Here is a 27,315-nt window from a genome sequence, read left to right as displayed (position 1 = left end):
GGCCTAGTGAGAGTGACTGGTGGCCCAGTAGCCGGTTCCCCATTGTTAACCCCGTGGGCCACCACGGTGGCACTATGAAGCTTGATCTGGGGTTGAGTCTTCTGCCCAGGTTTCTGTTGCTGCTGTAGAAGAGAGACACTCTGCTGCCCGGGTGTCCTCTGGATTGAGGACAGGTGTGTCTTGCTTCTGTTCTCCTTTGGTCCAGGATGACACCTTCTCCATCTTCGCCCTCCTGCATACAACCTTTTAGTTCTTTCTCGTAACCTCTGACCTGGGTTTAGAAGCTTGCTTGGAATCCTGGGACCAGAGCCTAAGCCTGGGAAAATTCCTAGGATTCCTCTTGGGCTCAAGGACAGTTGTGCTTAACACCACAGTTCTGGCCAGAGGCCTCTGCTCTGGCTATTTTTATGGCCTAGGCTGCTTGGGAGTAGCTGAAGCTACTATGTGCCAGGAACATGGGTGGAGAAGGCTCAGTGGTACAATGATTCCTAGGTCCACTGCTCAGGGCCTTCTAACCCAGCCAGGGCTAGTGTTCTCCTAGGGAGTGGGCTTCCTGTCTAACTGGCAGGGAATACCTGAGGACGCCTTGAGATGAATGAAAAGGCAAAAAATCCTTCTGAATTTTAAGCCCTAAGATAGCCTAGGAGAGCTGGGCGGTGGTGGCGCACGCCTTTAATCCCAGCACTCGGGAGGCAGAGCCAGGCGGATCTCTGTGAGTTCGAGGCCAGCCTGGGCTACCAAGTGAGTTCCAGGAGAGGCGCAAAGCTACACAGAGAAACCCTGTCTCAAAAAACCAAAAAAAAAAAAAGATAACCTAGGAGGCCAGCGGATGCTAGGAACAGGAGCCAGGGAACAGATGTGTTCAGAGACCAAGGCACTAGAGAAGTCTGTGGAAGATCTGGCATCAGGGAGCTTGTTCTTGATCCAGGATTCAGGAACCACATTTCTTTGATTCCCTCCCAACAACCAACTCGATTTAGGGTTCCTTTTTTTTTTTTTTTTTTTTTTTTTTTGGTTTTTCGAGACAGGGTTTCTCTGTGTAGCTTTGCGCCTTTTCCTGGAACTCACTTGGTAGCCCAGGCTGGCCTTGAACTCACAGAGATCCGCCTGGCTCTGCCTCCCGAGTGCTGGGATTAAAGGCGTGCGCCACCACCGCCCGGCTCCTTTTTTTTTTTTAATTTTTTATTTTATTTGATGTTCATTGGTGTTTTGCCTACATGTATGTCTGTGTGAGGGTACCAGATCCCCTGGAACCAGAGTTATAGACAGTTGTGAGCTGCCATGTGGGTGCTGAGAATTGAACCTTGGTTCTTTGGAAGAGCAGCCAGTACTCTTAACCAGTTATCCCCACCTCCCCCCTCCCTGTTTGGGTTTTTTTTATTCATCCTCAACTTTACCTGTCTTGTTAGTGTGGATACTTGAGCTGATGATTTCCAGTCTCTGAGTATAGTCTGCTTTTGTGTGGAGGCAAACTCTGAGACCTGATTTCTCCCTAGTTCTTCGTGTCTGTCCATTAGGGCAGATCCTGAGGGTTCAGACAGAGCAGTTCTGAACCAGGAGAGGGATGTCCCAGTTGCCCACTGGGCTGTATAATAAACAAGGTTCTCTGCTTTGTTCTGGATGGCCGGGCATGCAGGATTGCACTTCTTAGTTTGGTTGTTTTCTCAGATGTGCCAAAGAAAGTATGATGTAGAAGTTGGGGCTTGGCTCAGGATCCAGGAGCTTGTTAGTGATTAAAAAGGGGATCCTGGCCCACGGAATTTCTCATTGTGTGCAGATCTCCGAGCTGCCAACTCTCTCTCTCTGCCCAGGGGGGGTCTTTGAAGATGTTTAGAGCCCCTTGTGAGCATCCTAGGTTGCTGGGTAGGAAAAGGGCCCGAGTCAGCAAGATCTGTGCCTTTATCAGTCTAAAGGCACATCCTCATGGAACAGTCTCCCACGGCCTCCATGCCCCTAGAATGGAGTGGACGCGTCATCTCCCCAGATCATTCTGCAAGACTAGCTTGTGCAGTAATGGCCTTGGTCTAGATCCGTTCCCTGACATGCCAGAACACCACGTTTGGCCCAGTGTGTTCCTCCTTTTTTCTTTTTTTGTTTTTGTGTTTTTCCCTTTTCACATTCTTTCTTTTTGAGACAGGATAGCATGTAGCCCAGGCTGTCCTTCAGCTTGCTGAGTCCCTGAGGATGGCCTTGAATTCCTGATTCTCTTGTCTTGTTATACATCTTTTGTTTCCTTTTCACTTTGTTTTGTTTGGGGGAGGTACTAAAGATAGAAATCGGGGCCTTGTGGATGGTTAGGCAAGTGCTTTACCACAGAGGTACATCCCTAGCCCTAGGTAGTTCAGGCTGGCCTTGAAGTCATGATCCTCCTGCCATAGCCTCCTCAGCATTTGCTCCTGGCACATGCCACCATTGACTATGTTTTATATTTTTGCTTTGAGACAGGGTCTCTCTGTGTAGTTCAGACTGGCTTTGAACTCCTGATCCTCCTGCCTTAGCCTCCCTAAGGTTGGGATTGCACATATGTGTTCCTATGCCCTGCTTAGATCTCTTGAGGGGAGGGGGGAGTCAGATTTCTAAACAGTAGACCTGCATTCCCACAGTTGTGTGGAATTGCAGACCTTTGGCCACCCTGGGCCATGTCTGAGCATGAACTCTGCCATTTTCTGCCTCTTCCTGGAAGGATTCTACATGTGACCATGTCAGCTGCTGTCAGAAGGTGTCAGTTTCCTGGTCATATTGTCTCCATTCAGATCCTGAGCAGCGTGGCCTCTTGTAAATGAGCCTGTCTCACAGGGCCCCAGTAGTCCTCACAGGGCTGCTGTGGGGAGTAAGTAAGATGGACACTGTATTTTTTTTTTTTTTTTTTTTTTTTTGGTTTTTCGAGACAGGGTTTCTCTGTGTAGCTCTGCGCCTTTCCTGGGACTCACTTGGTAGCCCAGGCTGGCCTCGAACTCACAGAGATCCGCCTGGCTCTGCCTCCCGAGTGCTGGGATTAAAGGCGTGCGCCACCACCGCCCGGCGGACACTGTATATTTTAGAACTCAGAAGTGTTACAGTTTTGGAGTAAGTAAGATGGACACTGTATATTTTAGAACTCAGACGTGTTACAGTTACAGATCAGCATTTATGATACAGAGCATACATACCGTTATTGATCAGCATTGCTGTATCGATCCTTTGTCCATTTACGGTGCCTTGCTGAGCTCTGGTGGCACTTGAGTTTAGAATGAGCCTGGGGTCAAGGATGTGGTGGCCTCACTTTCTCACTGCTGGCTGTCCCAGTGCCTGCCGCAGAGCAGATGTGTCCAGTGATGGCTGACTGTGATGGATTGGGAGTCTTCTAAGCATATTGGAAGGCAACAGAGCAGAGTGCTTTGACTAAGGGCTTGTTCTGCTCTCCATCCCTGCGTGGCTAGGCCCTGGTTATTGCCATACAGGGTGGGAAAAACTAAGTGAGAGACTCTAGCTCTTTTGGTTTAGTTCACACAAGGTGATTTTTTTTTAAGATTTATGTATTTATTTAGATTTATTTATTATATACACCTGCTTGCCAGAAGAGGGCACCAGATCTCATTATTGATGGTTGTGGGCCACCATGTGGTTGCTGGGAATTGAACTCAGGACCTTTGGAAGAGCAGCCTGGGCTCTTAACCTCTGAGCCATCTCTTCAGTCCCACAAGGTAGTTCTTTTTTTGGTTTTTCATGACAGAGTTTTTCTGTGTAGCCCTGGCTGTCCTGGAATTCCTTCTGTAGACCAGGCTGGCCTCAAACTCACAGAGATCCACCTGCCTCTGTCTCCTGAGTGCTGGGATTAAAGGCGTGCACCGCCACGCCCAGCTTTCCACAAGATAGTTCTTAACAAATGACTGGTATCGTCTTGTGAGCTCTGTTCCTCTCTGAGGCCGCAAACTCAGACGCCTGGCCTTCCTTGCCTCTGTCCTGTGCATGCATTGTTCTGTGGAGACTGGCAGTCACAGTGCTGAGGTCCTGCCCAGCTAGGGATTTATGCCAGACGTGTAGAGAAGGGACCAGAGGTAGGGCAGACAGGAGCTCCCTGACTGCTCTGCCATTTTCTTGGCCCTGCTGCCCTTTGTGAGAGGGCTTTAGTCTTAGGCTAGCTCCACAGATGATCACAGGATAGTCACAAAGGCCCCCCCTGGGCCACTTGCTTTGGCATCATGCTGATTGGCCACCACCAGAGGGCAGGGTTGTTACCCAGTGGGAGACCTGATGTTGTGTCTGAGTCCTGGCCACTGCATCATGTTGGGGACACCTGGGGTGTTGCTAGTTCTTCCTCTGCTGTGACTGCTCAGGCCATCGAACATCTGAGGGGAGGGTGACACTTTGCAGTAAGTAGGTCACGAGTTATTGATGCCAAATGTGTGATCAGGAAGGCCGGCATTAGCGAGCGTCATCCCTCAGTAAAGCCAGAAGGTCACATCAGTCTCCTGAGGACAGGGAAGGACACTGTCTTCTCTCAGGGCCGTAGCCATTATTCTGTGTGTGGGTGCACCAGAGAAGGACGTCCACTCTGGTCCCTGATGTTCCTGGGTAGACGCAGTGCAGCCTGGGCAATAACTTGGGGGTGATGACCTCTCATCCTCCACACACTTCCACAGAGAGAGCCACATTGCGTGAGGGAAGAAGAGGCAGGGCTGCTAAGCCTGGGTAGGTGGGCTTGTGCGTTCCCCAGCACTCATTTTAGCCCCTGGAGCCCAGAATTGTCAGAAAGTTGCGGGGAGTGAGGCATAGGCTGGCCTGGTTTTTCTCCCTTTCTTCTTCTTCTTTTTTTTTTTTTTGCAAGTGTTCTGCTGTGGAGTGTGTGTGTGTGTGTGTGTGTGTGTGTGTGTGTGTGTGTGTGTGTGTGTGGTTTCCAGACGCAGCTGACTTGGTCAGTTTTGGCGGCAGACTACAGGATGTTGGATTGCATCCTGATTGTGTCACCCTTGGAAGGAGAGCGTGAATAAATACGCAGTCTTCTCCGCAAGCACAGCACGCCTTCAGTTTTGGAGATTTTCAGTTTCACCTAAAAATAAGCTCCAGCCTGTTCTGTCCTGCATTTGATCCTCAGGCTGCCGCAAGCAGGAAGGAAGACTAAATAATGAAGTCCTGTGTAAGGTGGGCAGGTGGCACCTGCAATGTGGCAACATTTGAAGATGCTGTTTGTGAACTTGAAACTGAGCCATAGCGTCATGGCATGCAAGGGTGGGAAGCATAGAGAACATGGCTTCCCCAGCCCATGGAGAGCTTTCTGAAGTGGGGAGAAGAGGTGGAGAACCACGATACATAACTGTTAAGGACTGCCGGGCGGTGGTGGCGCACGCCTTTACTCCCAGCACTCGGGAGACAGAGGCAGGTGGATCTGTGAGTTTGAGGCCAGCCTGGTCTACAGAGTGAGTTCCAGGACACCTTGTCTCGGAAAACCGGAAAAAAAAAAAAGTTAAGGATTGGTGACAGGAAACAGGACCACTGTCTGGGAAGGCCTGACGTGCTGTGTAGGGGCCAGCAAGGTCAGGTGCCAGCGAAAAAGCAGAGAGCCCTGGGAGCTCCAGAGTTCAGGGAAGCTGCTGAGCTAAAAGGGAGACTTAGGGGCTGAGAGATGGCTCAGTGGGTTAAGGTGCTTGCTGCCAAGGCCGACCACCCAAATTCAACCCTCCCCCCAATTGGAATCCGCGTGACGGAAGGAGAGAACTGACAAGCTCTACCCATACAGGAGCGTTGCAGCATGTGTGAGCCCCACCCCTACCCCACTCAATGCATACATTAATTAAATGGTGTGAAAGAAGGGGGAATGTCGGCATGGCTGTGTTGGTAGTCTGCTCACCAAGCATGCACAAAGCCCTGGGTTTGATCTCCAGCACTGCATCAAACTAGGTATGGCAGCAAATGCCTGTGATTCCAGTACTGGGGAGATAGAGGCGTGAGGATTAGGAGTTCAGAGTCATTCTTGGCACAACAAATTCAAAGCCAGCTTGGGCCTGTCTCAAAACAAAACAACAACACCCCTACACACACACACACACACACACACACACACACACACACACACACACAGGAATTTAGAAGTAACCAGTGGGGCTGGAATTGAGCCTGGGGGGAAGGCCTGAATGCCAGGCAAAGGGGTGGGTGGGAAAGACTCTATGTATTGTTTCTGATGTGGGCACCAGGGAAAGAAAGCTCCTTGGTGGCCCCTTTCTCAGGTTACATTTGCAACCTTAAGAGGACTTGTGAGGGGGCTGGAGAGATGGCTCAGTGGTTAAGAGCACTGATTGCTCTTCCAGAGGACCTGGGTTCAAGTCCCAGCACCCACATGGTAGCTCACAGCTGTCTGTCACTCCAAGATCTGACACCCTCACACCGTCTATATACATGCAGCAAAACACCAATGCAAATAAAATAAAATAAAAGAGTGAGTGGGTGAATTGGAACGTGAAGCCTTGGGGGCAGCGATGGGGGAAGGGTCACTGTGAGAAATAGGCTCCACCCAGAGTCTCTGGAGAAACAGGTTTCGGGCAAACCTGGCTTGTTTGAAATGGGTACAAGAGTCACATGAGATCTAGGCTGCTGATGGACGTACTTAGGCATGACTGGGACAGGTGTTAGTATCCCAAGGCAGGTTGGGGTTTTGTGCCAGAGGCCACACTGGCTAGAGATGTTCAGGCCAAGGCAGCAGACAGGCTGCAGGGAGCTGACGTCTAGGTGCTGAGGAGGCTCTTAGGTAGCAGAAGGCACAGGGCCTCCTGTCTACCCCTGACTTCTTTGCCCACCGTGTGTGTGTGTGTGTGTGTGTGTGTGTGATGCATGTACCACGGCACACCCACACCTGTGGAGGTCAGAGGATAACTCTGGAGCTGGTTCTCTCTCGGCCTCCCTGAGTTGGGAGGGTTGCCGTGACTACCCAGAGCTCCACTGTGGAGCTGTGGATAGGAGAGACTCCTGCGTGCCTTCCTGTCCCTGGTGGTGGTTAGGGCATAGGCACTGAGGGAGAAGGAGGTATGGTTCTGCCCAACGTGGAGCTATGTGGGCCTCAACCTGCCCTCGGGGTGGCATCTTACTCCCACTCCCAGGCAAGCCAGAGAAAATGTCTGCACAAAGTTGAGTCCAGCCTTGACTCTCTCTTTGGGCTTTATTGCTTCAGACCAACTCCAGTGGTCCCTGATCACTGGAGCCTGATGCCCACATTTCTGCTGAGGTCAGGTCTCCACATGCTCTCCCAGAATCCTCTTTCTAAACAGTCCTGGCTCTGGTAGGGTTGGAGACCCCAGAGCCTTAGATCTCCAGAGACTACCACTGAGGAGGAAGCAGACGCCTCCCCTGAGCCCTAGTCTTGGATCCGTCTTCAGGAGTGTTGGCTCTTGTAGCCGGGTCCCTGCAGGGACTCTGTGTTTGATACATGAGTAGTGGAAAGTGGATGTGGAGGGCCACCAGTCCAGCCTGACAGGGAGGACCATCTGATGGACTCAAGGTGGGGCTGGGAAAGGGCCAGTGAGGGAGTGGCAGCATCTCCACCTTCCTCAGAACTGGCTGCATGAATATACACTCCCCAACCTGTGCCTTTGGACTTTTGAAGATCCAGGGGAAGGCTAGGGATCTAGCTCAGTTGGCAGAGTGCCTGCCTAAGGATGCGTAAAGTCCTGGGGTCACCAGTACCACATAAACCCGGCACGGAGTGCACACCTGTAATATCAGCACACACGTGGTGGAAGCAGAGGCTGGAAGCTGAACATCATTCTTGGCTGTGTAGCAAATTCAAGGTTATCATGGACTGCATGAGACCCTGTTTAATGAATAGATCTAGGGAGCGGCTGTGTGGTAAATACTCATCATCTTAAACACCTTGGAGACCGAGGCAGTGGGATAGCAAGTTCAAGGCCAGCCTGTCTCAAAAGTCGGGGGACTCAGGGTCCCTCTGTGGGAGTGTGGCATGGAGTTGGAACCCTGGTGACTTCAAGGTGTGTCCTGGGTGGTGCTAAGAACCCAGGCACCAGGGGCTGGTCTGACACACAGATACCTCTTTTCCCAGGGGGCTCAGGGTCAGGGCTGGTCTGACACAGACACCTCTTTTCCCAGGGAGCTCACTGTCTTGCTGTGCTTTTCTTGGCAGAATGCAGAGCCTGAGCCCCGGAGTCTGTCCCTGGGCGGCCATGTGGGGTTTGACAGCCTCCCTGACCAGCTGGTCAGCAAGTCAGTCACCCAGGGTTTCAGCTTCAACATTCTCTGTGTGGGTAAGTGGTGGCCTGGCCGGGGCAGAAGATGGGGGAGACTTCTAGGAAGTCTGTGTTAGCCACCTGTCAAGCTGGGGTAGGGGGTTCCCAAGCAGAGGGAGATCTTGGGTTCAGGCTTTGGTCTTGCCTCTGCCAGGATCAAGAACAGGATTAGGGCCAGGACCTGCCTGACTCAGAGTAGCCACAGAGGAAACGGAAGTGGATCCATAAAAGTGCTGCCTAAACTGTGGGTGTTTATCATAGAAATTCACAGTCACAAGTTCATTCATTTATTTAAAACAAAACAAAACAAAACAAAAAAACCTCACAGGGCTGGAGAGATGGCCCAGTGGTTAAGAGCACTTGCTGCTCTTCCAGAGAACCAGATATCTGTTCCCAGCACCCATGTCAGGTGCCTCACCGCTACTTGTAGCTCAAGTTCCAGGGAACTTGACACCCTCTTTCTGGCTTCCATAGGTACCTGCACATACACACAGGCACGCACACGCACGCACACACGCACACACATAAATAAAAATAAATCTTGGCCGGTTGGTGGTGGCTCACGCCTTTACTCCCAGCATTTGGGAGGCAGAGGCAGGCAGATCTCTGTGAGTTCGAGGTCAGCCTGGTCTACAGAGCGAGATCCAGGACAGGCTCCAAAGCTACACAGACAAACCCTGTCTCAAAAAAATTAATAAATAAATAAATAAATAAATAAATAAATAAATCTTTAAAGTATTCTCCCCTTCTTACTATGTGACAGGGATACAAGGGTGAATGAGACCCTGCTTTGTCACTGGGTCACAAAGTAAATCTCTAGTACACTTTGGAACAAACACAACCTGACCAGGGAGTCTCCATGCGTCCAAGGCCTAGGACTCCCAGAGGCACCAAGACTGTACAGGGTCCTCTGCAGGTATCCCTTGAGAAGGAGACCGTGCAAAGCTGAGGCTGCCCAGGCTACAGGGACCAGCTGCTGGTGGTTTCAGGTCCTGTTCCTGTGGACCCGTGGCCACCTTGGCCTGAGAAGGGTGATGCTCAGAACAGGCTTGTGTTTTGTGACTAGGTCTCTTTGAAGCCAGCATCCAGCGGTATCCATAGCCTGGTACTGCCTTTTCCCTGCTCCCTGGGGAATGTCACATGCCCTGCATAGCCATGTCTTACATCAAAGGCTTCCTTTATGACTCTTCCTTGTGAATATTGTTTTCTTTCTTCTCTTTTTCTCTTTTCCTTTCCTCCCCCCGCCCATTCTTTTAGAAAAATTGTTCATTTTATTTGAGGGAGCACATGACAGTGGACAGCTTACGGAGTCACTTCCCTCCGACCATGTGGGTCTCAGGGAGTAAACTCGGTTGCTAGGCTTGGCAGCCGGCGCCTTACCCGCTCAGCCATTTCACAGACCTTTTTTGGGGGCGGGCAGGGTAGGGGTTGGTGCTGAGATGGAACCCCAGGGCCTTATACATGCCAGGCAAGTACTCTAAAACTGAGCAACAGCCCAAGCCCCCACGCTTTTCAGAGGCCACCAAGGATGGGAGAGTGAGGAGTGGAGAGGGAGGCTTGCTTCCCTCTCCTTCTGGAGCTGAGGGTCTTTGAGCCCCACCTCCTCTAGCTGCCAGCTGGAGAGCCCTGGCTCTGCCTTTGATATTCACCTCTCTCCCTGCTGTTCCCCCTCGCAGGGGAGACTGGGATTGGCAAGTCCACACTAATGAACACACTCTTCAACACAACCTTTGAGACTGAGGAAGCCAGTCACCACGAGGACTGTGTACGCCTGCGGCCACAGACCTACGACCTCCAGGAGAGTAACGTGCATCTCAAACTGACCATCGTGGACGCCGTGGGCTTTGGGGATCAGATCAATAAGGATGACAGGCAAGAGGCGGGAAGGGCGGCCCCACCTACCCTTGTCCACCCTGAACTGGTTGACCTCCATCCTAAAACTTCCCAAGCACTTCCTGCTTCAAACCGCCCCATACATACACCCTAAGGTGACCTAGGAAGGCAGCTGCTAGAGAAGGGCTGAGGTCTTGGGCCCTGGACAGACCAGCTCTTCCTCTAGGAGGGCATAGAAGAAGGGTCGGTCAGCCTCCTATACCAGATAGGGCAAAGCTGTTCCCACGGAGGGGAGAGAGTGGGGATAGCCTGGCTCCGGCTCTAGGCTGCCTCCCAGGTGATGAACCTGTCTGTAGTTACAGGCCCATAGTTGACTACATCGACGCGCAGTTTGAAAACTATCTGCAGGAGGAGCTGAAGATCCGCCGTTCCCTCTTTGACTACCATGACACGAGGATCCACGTTTGCCTCTACTTCATCACGCCCACCGGGCACTCCCTGAAGTCCCTGGATCTGGTGACCATGAAGAAACTAGATAGCAAGGTACATGCCCCTCCTTGTCACCTGACCTCCGCCATCCGCCTCTGGAAGGAGGTGTGGTGACTGCAGTGGACTGTCCTGTGGTCAGCTTGGTCCCCTCTGGCTATTTCAGTGGCCCTCGCTGAACTCTTCCAAGCCCTGTTGCAACTTTCCTTCTCATTTGCAGCCTTGCTTATTTATTTGTTTGTTTCTTTATTCATTCATTCATTCATTCATTCATTCATTCATTCATTTATTTTCCTTGCAAAATGACTAACCCCTCCTGCTGACCCTCAGCCCAGAGTGTCCTCTTCCATCCCAGCCTCTTAATCTCTCGTCCTGCCCTTCGCTTCTTTCCTGTCTGACATGGCTTCCCCTTGGCTCTCTTCTGAGCTCACTAGGAGAGGAGAGTGACTCAGAATTGAATTGTGAATGAGGGTAGAGGGCACTTTCATGGGATGTCGGGAAGGGTTGGGGGTCCTGGAGGACACATGCCCCCCATAGTTACCTCTCAGTCCTTGTGACTGCCTTTCCATTTCACGAGTTAATTGTCACCATGAAAAATGGGGTAACCTTGGCCTGGAGAGTTGCTCCTGGTCATCTCACCTGCTTAGTGGGTGGCTTGGCTACCACTACTGTTTCTGTCAGACCCCAGGCCAGTGAGGACCTGCAGAGCATTCTGGTCCGAGTTGAATATGCCATGGTGAGGAAACCCGGGGCTGGATAGTTATGTTGGGGAGCTGGGGCCCCGAGAAGCTTTACAGCCAGTTGTTGGGGTTCCGGATATCGCAGTGGCCACAGGTGGCTGGCTTTGGACTGCAGCTGCTCACTGGAGCCACTGTCTTCCTGATTTCCTGCTCTTAGTGCTTGTCCATGGCCAGTGACCATTACTCAAACTTGTCAACCAACCTGCCGCTCCCTCCGCTGACCCTCACAGGTGAACATAATTCCCATCATTGCCAAGGCTGACACCATCTCCAAGAGCGAGCTCCACAAGTTCAAGATCAAGATCATGGGCGAGCTGGTCAGCAATGGAGTCCAGATCTACCAGTTTCCCACCGACGACGAGGCTGTTGCAGAGATCAATGCGGTCATGAATGTGAGTGTTGGTCAGAGGCCTCAGGGCTCCAGAGCCAGAGGGCTTGGAGACACCAATCTGAGACACAGTCCCTGGGGACTCAGCTTCCCAGAATGTTATCCCGAACAGCACAGCGCCGGTAGGCGTTCCATGCCTCCCAGGCCTGAATTCTGTGGGCACCAGACTAGAGGATTTGGATTTTGGGTTTGTACTAAGGATCCCCTAGATCTGAGTGTCACAGGTTCTAGACTCTGGGTGGGAATATGATGACTGAAGGAGTGAGTACTTGCATGGCCAGGGTCACTGGTCTTGTCAGAGAACTCTGCTGGCCCTGAGAAGGACACCCCACAGACAGGAAAACCAGGAGTCTGGAACATTTCTCTGAGAGAGATGGGAAGTGAGCCTCTAAGCCCAGAGCCTTGTAAAAGGCTGGTAGCCCCTCCCTAGGGGGCAGGGGTGGTGAGAGTCTCTCTCCTCCTTCCAGCAAGTGCTCACATGTATACCTGGGCCCCTTTCCAGGCACACCTGCCTTTTGCTGTGGTGGGCAGCACAGAGGAGGTGAAGGTGGGCAACAAGCTGGTTCGAGCACGGCAGTACCCTTGGGGAGTGGTGCAGGGTGAGTGTGGGGCGAGTCCATGCCCAGCTGGGGCCCCAGCTCAGTCTGCTCTTGTCCTGCCAGCTGAGGCCCCAACCACTGTCCTGCTGTCCCTCTGCCCGTCTTCATGGCCGCCTCACCCTGTGGAGCTCCCCGAGGCACCTGGCCACTCTCCTGCTGTCCCTCTGCCCGTCTCGATGCCCGTCTATTCGATGCCTACCTCGTGCCGTGGAGCCACGAAGGCGTCCAACCACTGTCCTGCTGTACCCCAACCATCTGCATGCTTGTTTTGCTCTGTGGCGCCCCTCGGGCCCCTAAGCATGGTCTTACATTCCCCCTGCTGATCTGCACACCTGCCTCGTGGTGTTTCTCGGAGCCACCCAGGCACCCAGCCCCTGCCCTGCTGTCTGTCCGCGCCCCCCCCCCCCCCGCATCTGCGTGCCCGTCTCATGCCCCTCACGCCCCTGCTTTCAGTGGAGAACGAGAATCACTGTGACTTCGTGAAGCTGCGGGAGATGCTGATCCGGGTGAACATGGAGGACCTCCGGGAGCAGACCCACAGTCGGCACTACGAGCTCTACCGACGCTGCAAGTTGGAGGAGATGGGGTTCCAGGACAGCGATGGTGACAGCCAGCCCTTCAGGTGACGGCCTGCGCTGCGCTGCCTCAGCCACCCTTGTCCCGCCAGCGCTCCGCTCTCTCAGGCCTCATGAGCCCGAAGGCAGAGGCTGGTGGGAGCCCCGGGTCCTCTGGCCCCCGCCCAGCATCTCCCTGACTCCCTTGCCTTGACTGCCTCGGTTCTACCTTTGACCTCTCCTTTGGGTCTCCACAGCCTCCAAGAGACATACGAGGCCAAGAGGAAGGAGTTCCTGAGCGAGCTTCAGAGGAAGGAGGAAGAGATGAGACAGATGTTCGTCAACAAAGTGAAGGAGACAGAGCTAGAGTTGAAGGAGAAGGAACGGGAGGTGTGTGTGTCAGGCCTAGGGGGCTGTGGAGAGGACGTGAGGGCAGGCTGGCTGATGTGGATGGGGGGGACCTATTCCGCCCGTACCCAGGTGCCTCCCTTCTCTCCTGCCCAGCTCCATGAGAAGTTTGAGCACCTGAAGCGGATCCACCAGGAGGAGAAGCGCAAGGTGGAGGAGAAGCGCCGGGAGCTGGAGGAGGAGACCAACGCCTTCAACTGCAGGAAGGCGGCCATGGAGGCCCTGCAGTCCCAGGCCTTGCATGCCACGTCACAGCAGCCCTTGCGGAAAGACAAGGACAAGAAGAAGTAAGTGGCATCTCCCTCCCTGGGCTGTCTCCTTCCCCCTGGGCTCAGTCACTCCTGCTCTCTCTCTCCACTACTCAGTCCCTCTGGGTCACCGCTCACCCGTGCCCAGCCTCCAGCTCACCTCCTCCTTTGCTCTCTACCGGTTCCTTGGACCTCCATCCTGCTCCTGCCCTAGTCTTCTCCATGTCCCACCATCTAGATCTCTCTCTCTCTCTCTCTCGTAGCTGTTTACTCTCCATCTGGCCCCCCTTTGACCTCTCTCCTCCCTCATCCTCCCACAGCATCCTCAGCAGCTGGGGCCTCTTCACTTCTGTGGGAGTGAAGGAGCTGGGTCACGTGGGCAGCCAGTAGCAAGGAACAGCCAAGCAGGTGTAGCCACAGGAGACTGGGACAAGTCTGCCAGTCCAGGAGAGGGACAGATGTGGGACTGTCCTCGTTTCCTGCCAGATTCCAAAAGAGCCTGTGCTTCTGCTTGAGCAGCTGTGGCATATGTCCCCTAGGCCTCTGGGGCTGGGGTGTGGAATCCTGGTAGCTGGTAGCTGGTGACACCTAACAGCAGGGACCCGTAAGGGCAGGCCAGTCAGCACTGCCCGTCACTGTCATCTCCTCACAGCTACTTTTCTGCAGGGCCGAAAGCATGGACCCTCCCTGCAGGGCTCCGGGGCTGCTCCTCTCGTAGGGGTTGGAGCAGTTCCTGTAGAGTAGAGAGTGACAGATGGCAAGGAGGCTCTTCCCAGGTGTGCCAACGTAAGGGGCACAGAAGAGTTCCTAGCCGTGTTTCCTTAGCGTTTTCTTTGCTTGGCCCACCCCCTGCCTTTGCTGCCTCCTTCTTTTCTTTGCCTTCTTAAAAAAACAAACAAACAAACAAACAAACAAAAAAACTATTTATTAATTTTGTGGTTCTAGGGATTTGAACCCAGGGCCTTGCACATGCTAGATAGGTTCTCTACCATTGGTCTACATCCCCAGCCATATTCATGTTCTCCATAGTCCTTTCCCGCGATCTTATCCGGAGTCTGATACCCTGTCTCCAGGGTTCTCAGTTTCCCACTCTACTTCATTTGGAGACTCAGGCCCCGTCATTCCGTGGTGTTCCCGTTCACCTCGGCATCTGGGGCCTCTTCACTGCTGAAGTAGTGAAGAGGCTGTGTTTCCCTGGCCCTTGGCTTACATTTGCTCTCATTGTTTTCTTTCCAAACCGCCCCCCACCCCAAACCAAGCATCCATCCTCAGCCTCATTCCTGGGCTGCTGTTTTCCATTGTATTGTTGAAGGATACATATACCCAAGGCTGCCATTCTTGGGGGCAGTGGAGTCTGGTGGTTAGACCAACACAGTGGGTTGTTAGCTGTGGCCCTGGGATACATCTTGGTGCATGAACTCGCCAGTGTCCTGCCTCACCCCTAGGTGGCATTCACTGATACACACACACACACACACACACACACACACACACACACACACACACTTACTCTCCTGCCTCAAACTTTAAGTGCTTCTCTGGGGTGCAGACAAAGCACATAGGAATAGATGGATATTGTGGTTCCCAAGGCTTGCTCTCTGCTTTGGGACGGGTGTCCCCCTTTTTGTAGTCTTCCTTATCCTGAGGCCTGACAGCCCACCCCAGCTGCCTATTCAGCCCTGGTCCCAGGCCCAGCCCTTGGTTTGGTGAGTGTGGAGGTTGAGGTACAGCCAGTGTGAGCTTTAAGCCGGCAGCTCAGAAATGGGCCTCCTTGTGAGAGGGACAGGGGACAGAGTCCGGATACTCAAAGTGACTCTGCCCTGCTCCCTGTTAGTGTGGCCCAGGCAATCTTGTGAAAGTAGAGGTTGGGAGGCAGTGTCCCCAAATAAGAAACTGGGAGAAGCCCCAGCGCCAGCCAGGTATGGTAGCACATGCCTGTGTCCCCAGCACTGGGGAGGCAAACGCAGGGGGGTTGCTCTTAACTTTGAGGTCAACCTGGGCTATGTAATGAGTTGTTAGACTAGCCTGGGCTACATAGCAAGGACCCTGTCTCAAAAAAAAAAAAGGTAGGGGCGGGGGGAAGAGACTGCAGGGCAGTTGAGGGTGGAACCCCCACTGCAAAGATAGACCCAGCTCTCAGTAGAGGCCTGTCCCAGCTGTCTGGTCTCCTGGAATGTTGTTGCCCAGGTCTGGTTCTGGAAGGCCAGCCCTTTCTGTGGGGTGGGTTACACCAGAGAGCTTCAGTCAGTTTGGCCCTGGGAGAGAGCACTCTGTCCCTGTGGAGCTAGAATTGGGGTTCAGGGGTCCAGTGGGATAGGGTGGACCAGGCGTGCATTTGGGAGTGGATGATGTCGTGGCCATTTAGTTAAATGGCTTTGGTTGGTTTGTACTCATTCTGTAAATTGTAATCAATTTTTGCGAAATTACTTCCCAATCAGATTTTGACCCTCAGCCCGGGACGCCACAAACTGAAGCGAGCTCCCTGCTTGGCTCATCACAAATGCCAAACTGACTGCCCTCTCCCAGTGCCCACCTTGCTGTCTTTGCTTCTGTTTGATTTGGTCTGCGTATCTTTTAATGTGTCTGTTTTTGTTTTGTTTGTTTTATTTTTATTTTTCAGTTAAAGCACGCACAGACTTACATGTCGAGAGCGGACTTTAGACTTTCATGTGTTAAGTTGCTTGAGTTACACCTTGTGACCCTTCTCCCATAACATGGTGTGAGGATGGACTGGGAGCCGGTACAGACTCCAGTGTTTACAGCCTTGCCTTGTCCTTACCCGCTGGCCCCAGGCTGCCCGGGCCTGGCCGGCACCCCTCTCTATGCAAGCGTGTCAAAGCCATGAATGCTGGAATTCCAAACTGACGAGGTTTATTTTTTCCAGAGCCGGTGGCTGGTCTTCCATTTACAGTGTCACTATTCCTTGACGGAGCAGTTATGTGCCGCTCTAGTGATGGCCCCAGCCAGGGATGCTAGGCCTAACTGTTCATCCTCAAGCCGGCGGCGGCGGCGACTCATGTGGTGCCCTAGGCGTGGCCTGTGGTCTGGTATATACTCGCTGCAGAATTCGCCTGTTTCCCCTTCATTTTAATTTTTCTAACCTAGAGCTTAATTTCAATAACTTTGAAACATTTTCTAAATTTTTATTTTGGCACCAGTATAAAGAAAAATAATATCTATTTTTCCCATTATTTTCGTAAGTAACACAGATTCCCTGATTTTTTTTTAAAACTAAAAAGAGCTCTAAACCTTCTTACACAGAAAGCACTCCTATGATACACAGGGAGAGGTGGGAAATAAAGTTCCTATTCTGGCAGTGTTTGGGACTTCTTTACGGACTGAAGTGGACCCCGAACAAGACCACGCCCGGCATTTTTACTGTGAATGTAAATGGAACAGCAGCCCAAAGCCCTTGTCTCTGACCTAGAGGTGCTACCTGTGACAGGGACCAAGTACATGTGTGTTAAATGTCTGACTCCAAATAAGCCGCCTGCTCCCAACCAGCGTGCTCAGTGGGGAGAAGGCCGTCATGTCAAGGTCATTGTTACTTCTTTCCTGGCCAAGTCATGGGGTAAGGAAATAAAGGTGTCTGAAGTGTTAGGACAGTTTGAGGTGGGGGGGAAGAGAGAGAGAAAGGAAAAACCAAAGCCTAGTGGCTAAGAGCTTCCCCTCTGGCTGTAGTTTCCAGGTGGACACTTTTAAGAAAGTGGCTGCCAGGCGTAATGGGGCAGGCCTCTAATGCCAGCGCTTGGGAGGGGGGAAGCCAGAGCTGGCCTCATAACCGAGTGAGGTCGAGGTAGAGGCCAGCTTGGGCTACGTGAGACCCTATCTCAAAAACAGGGTAAAAACAAGAACAGTCCTGACAGAATCCATTCTGCTCTGCTCCTGGTGGTCTGCAAGCCTCAGGGTTGAAAGTGGGGTGAAAACGAATGTCCTTAGTGTTGGTGCAGCACCGGCTGCACCGGGCTCCCCAGAAACTTCATCCTGAGGAGCTGATCACCCAGGGCCCACTCACTGAGAACCTGAGGGGACCACGCTGATTCATGCTGCGTTCAGTTTCTATGCCCCAGCTCCCTCCCATCACCGTTTTCCCCTTTCGGCCAGGCCTGCTTCTCTTCGTCCAGGACCAGTCTGGCTTCTTCCTGTCCTTCTGAGATGATGGTTCATTCAGAGTGAGCTGGAGAGGAAGGTTGTTGTGAGTCCACTGAGGCACAGCTCCCCAAAGGCCGCCTGTACCTGGGAGAGGCTCCACACAGTAGGAGAATAGTACATGTTGATGCTCTGAGGAAAAATCCTCCATAACCAGGGTGGATCCTGGCTGCAAGGCTGGACTCTTGAACGATTTACAAAGACTGCTTTAAGCAGAAAAATATAAAATTAGGTTCAGACCTTGGAAGCCTTGTGTGCTCCGCCCCTAGTCCGCCTCTGGTCATGGCAGGACTGATGTTGGACTCTGGTGTCTGAGGCAGAGGTGAACTGCAGGCCAGGGGCTCCTCTTAGGGAAACTGTGTATCTGAAGGTGTATTCACTTCGGTCCAAGCCTGACCTCAGAGCGGCCTCTCCTAGCCAATATGTTTAGAGACTAGGATGAGCCAGCGGGCTGTACAAGATAGGACTGCTGACTCACGGTCCATGCCGGGACTCTGGAGCCAGCAAATTCCCCTGCTGTCACCTGCAGCTCACCAGCCACGACGGGAAGGCTGCTGTGGTCAGTGCCCACCCTTTGGCCCAAAGCTTGCCAGCATCCCTGGGGAGACCTGACTTGCATTTTCTAGAGTCTAAGTTGCCCACCCCCCCATGGATCCTGTCAGCCATGGCAAACTTTTCCCCTGCTGTGTGGAGTTCCATTATCTTTAGCTGAGGTTACATTAATCCTTGGTGTGCAAGAAAAACCCGAAGCTTGCCCTTGGGGGACGTGACCCTCATGTCCAGCTGAGATTGACTCCTCATTTGTTGGCTCCATGGGGACTGTCATAGGATCATGTTGACATTTGCTGTTACGTTTTCCTTTAGTCATTCTGTGTTGTGGTAGAATCACTGTGTAAGTTATAGTTCAAGCTGGACTTTTGAGAGAGAAAAGATCCTGTTAATAATCATGCCAAGGGCTGGAGAGATGGCTCAGTGGTTAAGAGCACCAACTGCTCTTCCAGAGGTCCTGAGTTCAATTCCCAGCAACCACATACATGGTGGCTCACAACCATCTGTAATGAGATCTGGCGCCCTCTTCTGGCCTGCAGGGACACATGCAGGCAGAATACTGTATAATAAATAAATAAATCTCAAAAAAAAAGAAATAATTATGCCAAATCCCTAGGCTCTCAGGAGGCTGAGGCAGGAGAATCAAAAGTTCAAGGCCAAACTGGGCCACTTAACCAGATCCCGTGATAAATTAAAAACAAAAAAACAAAAAATGCTGGGCATGTGACTCATTGCTAGAGAACTTGCCTCGCATGATTGGGGACTGAATTCTCTCCCCAGCACTAAGCAAAGAAACCCAACTCAGCAGCCACCAAGTAGGTGTATCTCAAGCCAACCAGGGTGTGTGTTCTCCCTCGTGCTGGGTGGCCTGAATCCAGGCACCTTGTGATTATGCACACTGACCCCGTACATGTTCCGTGTGTGTGTGTGTGTGTGTGTGTGTGTGTGTGTGTGTGTGTGTGTGTGTGTGTGTGTGTGTGTGGACTCCCCTTGCTTGGGGCTCCTACTGGGGAAGCGCCCAGGAAAGCCGGCCTGCTTGTCTGTTATGTTACCATGCATTTCTAAAACCACTTCAGTTGTTAACCATTGCCGCTCCATCCGCTCCATCTGTTGTCGTTGACTTGTTTCCGTTCCTTCCCATCCACTTTGTACTCATTTGTTTTCATTAAATTTTGCATTTATTTTGAGCTTTTTACAGTGTCATTTTTGGGCAGTAGCTTTTTCTGATTCGAGTTTCTTGAGCATATTAATATCCTGTAGCTGTGGCAAAATACAGCCTGCTTCCGCTGTGACCTTTGCAGGGATGCGGGGGGGGGGGGGGGGGGGGGGGGGGGGGGGGGCGGGGGACAATCTCCCGAAAGAATTCCATTTCCTAGTGAATCTTGATGCAGGCACCTGTGAGGGCTTGTGGACTGAAGGAGTCACAGGAAAGAGAATCTACAGTCTGTGGCTGTTGAAGAGTTATAGGGGCCAAGACTGAGTTATAAGGTCCAGGGCATACCCTGATCTCAAGGAGTTTACATCTTTATTAAGGAAGCTTGGCTTGGAACAGCTAACACTTACGTGTTTTCAGCTCTTGTAATGATGTGCTCTAACATCGCTAATCCTCATCATCCTATGATTAGATATTATTACTGTCCTCAATTTTCAGGGGAAGTCCCAGAGAGGTTTCATAATTGCCTAAGGCGGCAGAGCAAGCAGCTGGAAGAGCTGGGAATTGAATATTGGTTATCTGTATCCTGAATTCCTGAGCTAAAGCCTACCATCCCATCAGGGTCACAGGGGAAGAGTGGAAATGTCATCGTTATATAGTGTGATGGTGTGGGCCGTGGGACTGAGATGGTGTGTGGAGGTGGGAAGCCTGGGGGGTTGGGGGAATGGATGGAAGGGTGGACTGGTGGTTGGAAAGAACAAGCTGCCTCTGGTCTTTCTCCCATCTCCACGTCCCCTGACCTCAGTCCTCACTAGCCCCTGGCCCTTGCAGGTGGGGACAGAAGAAAGGTGGATTGTGTTCATGTTAACCAACCATAGGGATTCCCATTTGTGTGTTGAGGTGAGGTGAGTTGCCAGTAAAAAAAACTAAAAGAGGCAAGCAGAACAGACCCCAGGCCCCCATGCAGTCTTTTAGCAATGCACAGTGGTACATTGGCAGTGGAAGCGGTCGCTGCCCAAGAAGAGTTACTTCATTTGCAGACACACAGGCCACCTCCTCACTCTGGTATGGGATTCTTAGAGCTGCCTTCTTTATGTATGAGCTTGAGAATAAGATCAGCCTGGGGGACATTTTACAGCTAGAGCCACCTGGTTGACAGGCCCAGGTGCTATGCAGCAGACACCCACAGGATACCCACACTGGTATAAGCCCTTGAGGTGAACTCTCGTCCAATCCACAGTGTCTACAGAAACATCTCGGCCTCTGGATGGAACAGCAAGAGGCCAGTCAGCATGTCTACCTTGCCGCCCTGCTGTAGGCAACTGGAGATGTCTGAATGTCAGGTTTCTGGCCACTGTCAGCTCCCTACCTTATCCCCATTTTCTCTTGGTCTTCCCAGGACTTACCTGGAGGACGCTTATTGACAGGACCCAGAGGACAGGGCTCCAGGAATATACGACTCTAGCAGGAGATACACAAGAGTTCCATGAATGGAAAGTAGGTCTCCAGCAGCACTGAAAGCCATTCAGAGTGCATTTTTACAGAACCCTCCAGCAGCCAGGTGTGCTGCCCTGTGCCTGCCATCCCAGTACTCCACAGGCTGAAGCAGGAGGATTTTAGCTTTGAGGTCAGCCGGGCTGCAATTTGGGCTCAAAGAAAAAGGAAAAGAAAAGAAAAGAAAAGAAAAAGGGGGCCGGTGAAATGACTCGTCAGGTAGAGGCGCTTGCTGCTAAGCCTGCCAGCTTGAGTTTGATTCCCCGAGACCCATGTAGTAGAAGGAGAGAATTAACGCCCACAAATTGTCCTCTGATCGCCACACAATACACAAATAAATAAATGTGTGTGTGTGTGTGTGTGTGTGTGTGTGTGTGTGTGTGTGTGTGTGTGTGTAAGCTCTAATAAGCAAAACCAAAGAAGTGGTAAAATGGTACCCTGGCCTCACGATGTGGCCTGTCTGGTCCCTGACCACAGAGTGAGCATCTGGCAACACATTGTACCCACTCCCACCCCCACCCCATGGCTTAGCACATTTATGAAAGAGCCACTCACAGTGGCAAAGCTTCACGGACCACCTCTAAATTTATGGCCTAGTCATTCAAGTCCCCAGTTTGGGGACTGACACGGGTCCAGCTGGCGTCTTGGCCAGCTGGGCTCCACAGCTCTGAGAATGGCTTGACAGTAGCATGGCTCCAGAGAGGCAGCTGGCTTCCTCCCTGCCATCCATGCAGGTCTCCTGGCAGCATGGCAGTCAGGAGAGGCTGGGCTCAGCAGCCCGGGACTCCGCATCCCCTCCATGTGTGTCACGGAAGCATCCTTAGCATGAAGTCCTCTGCAGGAGGGAACCGGGGCGTCTGAGTCCATGGAGGAGATGTGCTGCTGCCTGATGTGGACCTCAGGAGAAGGTGCAAATCACCACCACATGGGGACACTCGGGTCCAGAGACATCCCATCTTTTAGAGGGAGCAGGGTAGCTGGGACTGAAGTGCTGCTACTTTTGTGTTTGGGACAAGACTAAGAAGCTGGAGGGACCTGGCCAAGCCTGGCAGGTAGACAGCAAGGATTGGTCTGTGAGGGAGCCAGGCATGGTGGCTCCCGCCTTTAATCCTAGCACTGGGGATCTCAGTGAGTGCTGAGCCAGCCCTGACCACATAGTAAGAAAAGGAAAAAAGCCTGAGGAGCAGCCCCATCCTTCAGGCGGAGGAGGGCTCATGCTGGCTCTCACTCCAACTTTGAGGGACAGAACCAGTCCTTGCTGAGGAAGGAAAAGTCAGAGTGCAGCCTTCTCCCTGGCTTGCTGGTTCCAGGGGACAGACAGGGAAGACAGGGTCTCAGCTTCTGGCCACCTTACCTCTTCTGGTCGTGATATAACTTTCTTCTGAGGACTGAGGAGCTTCTCCAGTGGTTGTAGAACCTTCTCCCGGCCTCATTATGAGACTCTTAAAGCCAAAGAATTCATAGGTGTCCAAGCATGGTGAGTTCCCACAGGTCCTGGAGGTCTCAGGGTGGTGGGGGCAGAGAGGCTGGCTGGCAGGTGAAACAGAATTGGCTCTGGAGGGTAACCACAGTCTTCTCAGGCGTGGCTTCACAAGCACCTCGAAGCCACCGTACTGCTCAGCACTGACAGGTATGTCAGCAGAGCGGTAACCTCGAAACAGTCATCTCAGACACAGGAAGGGGCAGTCAAATGCCAGGACGATCACATGAGGCACTTTGAGCATGGCACAACTACCCTACTTCATAGCATTAACTACCATCCTAGGAACCTTCATCTCCATCCTCAATAACTAAAGTTAATCTACCACTCCATCCTAATCTGTCTTGAGAGCTGCTGACATGGCCCCCACCCTGTGCCTGTCACCACAGATTCATAGAGAAGGAAAGTCTGGACGTTATAATCCTCAATATTAAGCACCCAAATCCTCCACCCATTCCTGATCTTGGACATCAGACTGCCTGTATTCTCGTTCCTCACCGCCAAAATCCCTTCCCCGTGAGTTCAAGGTTTGCCATCCTGGGGAACACAGAGCACGAGCCCACACAGAAAGCATGGCTTGCAGTCAGACTCGTGCCATAGATGTCTTGCTAAGTGCATCTCCTGGGGCCCCCAAAGGAACAAGAAGGGCCATGGGTACCCCTTTCAGCATAGAGCGCATCAGCTGGAAGGGCCAAGTTGATGTCTACCTGTGCTTTCTTTAGCAGATCAGATATAGGAGCACAGCAGTCGGGCATGAGCCTCTCCAGCTCTAAGGTGATGATGACCAAAGCCAATGTGGAACCCTTGAACTGCAGCAGCTGGTGGCCTGCCATACAGTGCTGCAGCTGCCTGGTCAGGGACGCGACGTGGAGGGAAGGATTCCTCTGAGGCAGCAGTGCCGCCACATGGGGGCCAGCTCAGGACCATCAGGGCGTGGAACTGGAGACCATGCTTTTTAATGTTAGGACAGAGCCCCACCCTTCCCCCCCTAGTTTTCACATATCAATAACCCAAAGTGCAAACAGTTTCTATTGCCGTCAGGGAGCATCCGGTGTGGCCCAACCCTTTTCATTCCCAGATAGTCTGGTAGGTGTTGTGGTCACTCTATGGCTGAAGCGTATAGATGGCCATGTGTGGATTCTGAGAAACGTGAACCTGCTGTTCAAGAGAAAGGGAGCTGGGAAAGTTACCGGTAACTGCTTGACCTGAGGAGAAAGCTGCAGCCTTGTCAACAGCACCAGTTTTCCATAGTGAAACTGCCGTTAGTGATTTAACCTTCATGCTTCATAACAGACCAAAACGTCACGACATTTCCTCATTTGCATAATTTTTGCCTTACTAACAGAAGCATATCCTGAAGGATGGCCTCCATCCCCCAACTAAAACCAACATGAACCGGTGTCTGATTATTTTTTTTAAGTGCTAGATCAGTACGGTCTAACGCCTCAATAGGGATTGTTATGTCGGTGAATAAAGACAGCTAAGTGAATGTGTGTAAAGTATAGCAAAGGCAGACATATTTATATACAATATTCATAGAACGGAAAGTTAAATATTTTTGCAGTGTGTATTTAAGAGAGAAACTGATCCTAACAGTGCTGTCCAAATGTCTTTGTCGAGTGAATTCTGTGTCCTTTAGACATGAGAGCCTGGTGGAATGGTGTGGGATATAAAGATAACATTTTTTTCACTCTTCCGTATGTTGTGAGCCTTTGTGGGTCACCTCGCCGTGGTGCATGTGCAAGAATGTGTTGCCCGCCTGTGCCTTGCCTGTTCTGTGTTGTAAACAGCTGTTCCAAAGGCACAGATGAGTCTCAGGGAGACTCTGTAAACCCCTGCTTATTATAACCAAGAAGCCCAGCAATGTTCCCGTGTGGAGGTCCCAGTGAAGTCTGTCCAGAATAGCCAGCCCTTTTCTCCGCAGCTCACCCGGGGTACAGCCAGAACCACAATGCTTTATGAAGTCTTTTACACGTGGAGTTGACTGTAAAAAGAAAATAAAAGAGGCCAAAGCCCGGTATCACGTCACAGTAGCTTTTGTTTCTTATCCATGGGGACTGGGGCATCCACAAACTGAGTAGACTGGTCTTCTAGTGGCCTGCCACTGAAAATACCTCTGGAAGAAAAACCCAACCACATCTTGTCTGTCTGGCAAGTCACTAGGAAGTGGTGACTCCAATGTACATCACATGGACTCCCTTTGCCAAAGGTCTCAAGCCCCCACTGCCTGCCAGCTCAGACTCAGAGGTGCTCCCAAGGCTGGGCCATCTGAGTTCAGGGCAAGAGCTCATCCCAAGTTTCCCAGAAGCTGTGGGTGTTGCTCACTCCTCTTCCCAATCCCAGCATGACTACTTGGAGAAAGAAAAAAGATGCCTTCCAGCTTCCTGGACAGACACTCTGAACAACTGCTCATGACCATCACAGCCTTGCAGCTTCATATCTTACTTCAACCTTATTTTTCCTTTGGGGTGTGTGTGTGTGTGTGTGTGTGTGTGTGTGTGTGTGTGTGTGTGTGTGTACACATGCGTGTACACAAGCATGTGGAGGTCAGAGGATATCCTTGCATGTCATTCTTCAGGCCTCAACCACTTTTCTTTTGAGACAGGTTCTCTCATCTCTTCTTGGCCTGGAACTTGCCAAGTAACTGAAGCCAGCTGGCCCGCAATCCCTAGGGATTTATCTGTGTCCACTCCACCTCCCCACAGCTGGGATTATAAGTGTGCCCCATCACACCGGCTTTCTTTCACAACACCAGTACCTACTGGGAATCCAACTTGGGTCCTTACTCGCACAGCAAGCCCTTTCCATAGCCCCACCCCCTTCCTTCAGCCTTTATTGAAGATGGTTCAGTTCTGAGAAAGTATGTCTCTGTCAGGTACGGTGGTGCGCACACATAATCCCAGCACTTCGAAGGTAGAGGCAGGAATTCAAAGTCATCTCTGGCTACTTAGTGAATATGAGTCTAGCCTGGCTACATAAGACCTGTCTCAGGAAGTCAAAATCAAAATCAAAACAAAAGCAAACACCAACAACTACGCTTTATCTTCAGAGGCTTTGTAAATGCCAAGGGCATTAATGACAGTCCTACATTTTTAGAGAAACAAAATATTACTATATTCCCCCAAGAGTACTTATTTTAAAGGTCATTCACTTGAGGTTTAGTTGTTGGACAAAAACAAATTTTAGAGGGCACAAAGTATATCTTTTAAAAAAGATTTTAAAAATTGTGTGTGTGTGTGTGTGTGTGTGTGTGTGTGTGTGTGTGTGTTTATGGGGGTTTGTGTATAGGAGTGCAGGTGCCCCAGGAAGCCAGAGGAGAACCACAGATCCCCTGTCACTGGAGTTACAGATGGTTGTGAGCCACCATGTAGGTGCTGGGAAAGAAACACAGGTCCTCTGCAGGAATGTGCTCTTAACCACCGAGCCATCTCTGCAGCTCACAAATGATATTATAATAAACATTTGTATTGAAGGTTTGGAACTGGACACACAAGCCATATTTTCCTACTTCCTTGGAGACTGAGATCGGCCAAGGAAGGCACCGGAAAATGGCAGTAGTGTCCCCATCCTCCAAGTGGAAGAGGTCAGAGGGCAGTGTGAAGGTCTGGGAAGCTGACTGGGAAACCGTCTCCTGAAGGGATCCACAGTGAAGCTCTGATGGCCGAGCAAACGTGCAGAGCACTGGGAGCTTCTGCTCTCCCTCCAGCATTTGAGCCTCCTGCTCCTCTCACAGAAGGGTTTCAGAGTCACTAACGGCCCGAGTTCATGGGCACAACCAGGTCAAGTTTCTGGGAGTAGACTTGAAGTCGCTTGTCTTAGCAACTGTCACCATCCCTCAGAGGCCTCTCTGTCCTACTGAAACCACGTGACTGTAGGGAGATAGCCGGAAGAGCCAGGTTGAGTGTGGCCTGCAAGGAAGGGCTGGAGAGATGGTTCAGAGGTGAAGAGTGCACACTGCTCTTGCAGAGGACCAGGGTTTGGTTGCCAGTGCCCACATGGGGCTGCTCAGTGCTGCCTATAACTCTACCTCTCTGGAGCGCCAACATCTCTGGCCTTCACAGGCACCTGCACTTACATGCGTAAATTCACATGCAGACACACATCCACACAATTAAAAATAGTTAGGAAATTTAAATATATATTTTAAGCATCTCTCTCTGAAAAATGGAAGGCATTCTTAGCTTTAGGAGCCTGGAAAGGATTTCCTGCAAGGTGTGGCATATCTCTATCTCGACTTGTTAGGAAAAGAATGGAGCAGACTGGTGCAGAGGTTTGGGGGACTCTTGGTCCAACAGTGTCAGGGGCCTCCTGATTAAGGTGAGCAAAGGGGCTATGAGACCCTTAAACCCTGATGGAATTAAGCACCTCTCAATGGTGGCCTCTTCTAAGGAAGAATCATCTGCTAGCTAGGTGAGGTAAACGACTCTCTGGAGCACAGGGTCCCAGGTACTGTAGAAGAGGTGATGGGTTGTTACTAAGCCACAGGTGCGTGCGTGTTGCATCTCCACACAGGATGCACATCAGGAGGGCAAGCCTTGGTCACTACAGAGGGAGCCACTGGAGATGCAGGATAGGTCATGGGCTGCTGGAGCCTGGCCTAGGCTTGTGGAACTCACAAGGCCACCAGGGGGCCTCAGACTAAAGGTGCCAGGAGAGCAAATACAGTGCAGGACTTGGAGATGGCTAACACCTCTCACCCTAGGCACCAGCATGATGGAGCCTACATCCAGGTTGTGACTTAACCTGGCTCTTCACAGCCGCATGTTGTGACCCCACCGTTGGGGCACTTATGAGGAAGGAGAGGGCTTGGTGGCTTCACCTGCCACTCCTGGGCGGCTGCATCCTAACCTTCACTGTGACCCTGGGTGGTGGGCACCTAGGACTGTAAGAGTCTGAACCCCCTAGTGAGTGAGAGACTCCCCCTCTTCCTCCCTTATACCCCTGCTTCATACCTCTTCCCTGTAACAGGCCTGTGCCCCAGATAGAATTGCTGCCTTCATGGCATACCTGGTGTGCCTGACCAT

At 51.7% G+C, this 27,315-nt stretch overlaps 1 protein-coding gene across 10 annotated transcripts in view; it reads left to right on the top strand.

Annotated features, from left to right (window-relative positions):
* Positions 1–27,315, top strand: part of Septin8 (septin 8) — a 42,745-nt gene that overhangs the window by 5,447 nt on the left and 9,983 nt on the right. For 2 of the 10 annotated variants that reach the window (XM_052757829.1, XM_052757828.1), the window contains 9 exons: positions 8,108–8,228; positions 9,887–10,082; positions 10,400–10,586; positions 11,500–11,661; positions 12,160–12,256; positions 12,710–12,878; positions 13,068–13,200; positions 13,315–13,505; positions 23,014–24,319. In XM_052757829.1, the coding sequence (XP_052613789.1) occupies positions 8,108–8,228; positions 9,887–10,082; positions 10,400–10,586; positions 11,500–11,661; positions 12,160–12,256; positions 12,710–12,878; positions 13,068–13,200; positions 13,315–13,505; positions 23,014–23,179 (1,422 nt within the window). In that variant the 3' untranslated portion in view covers positions 23,180–24,319. The other 8 variants (XM_052757831.1, XM_052757830.1, XM_052757832.1 and 5 more) reach the window with 8 other exon arrangements.

This window comes from Peromyscus californicus, unplaced genomic scaffold, assembly GCF_007827085.1.
Source record: "Peromyscus californicus insignis strain IS unplaced genomic scaffold, ASM782708v3 Scaffold_3__1_contigs__length_106647218, whole genome shotgun sequence".
NCBI classification, from domain to species: Eukaryota; Metazoa; Chordata; class Mammalia; order Rodentia; family Cricetidae; genus Peromyscus; species Peromyscus californicus.
Note: the sequence above shows the minus strand (reverse complement) of the source record. Positions and strands in the feature narration are given on the sequence as shown.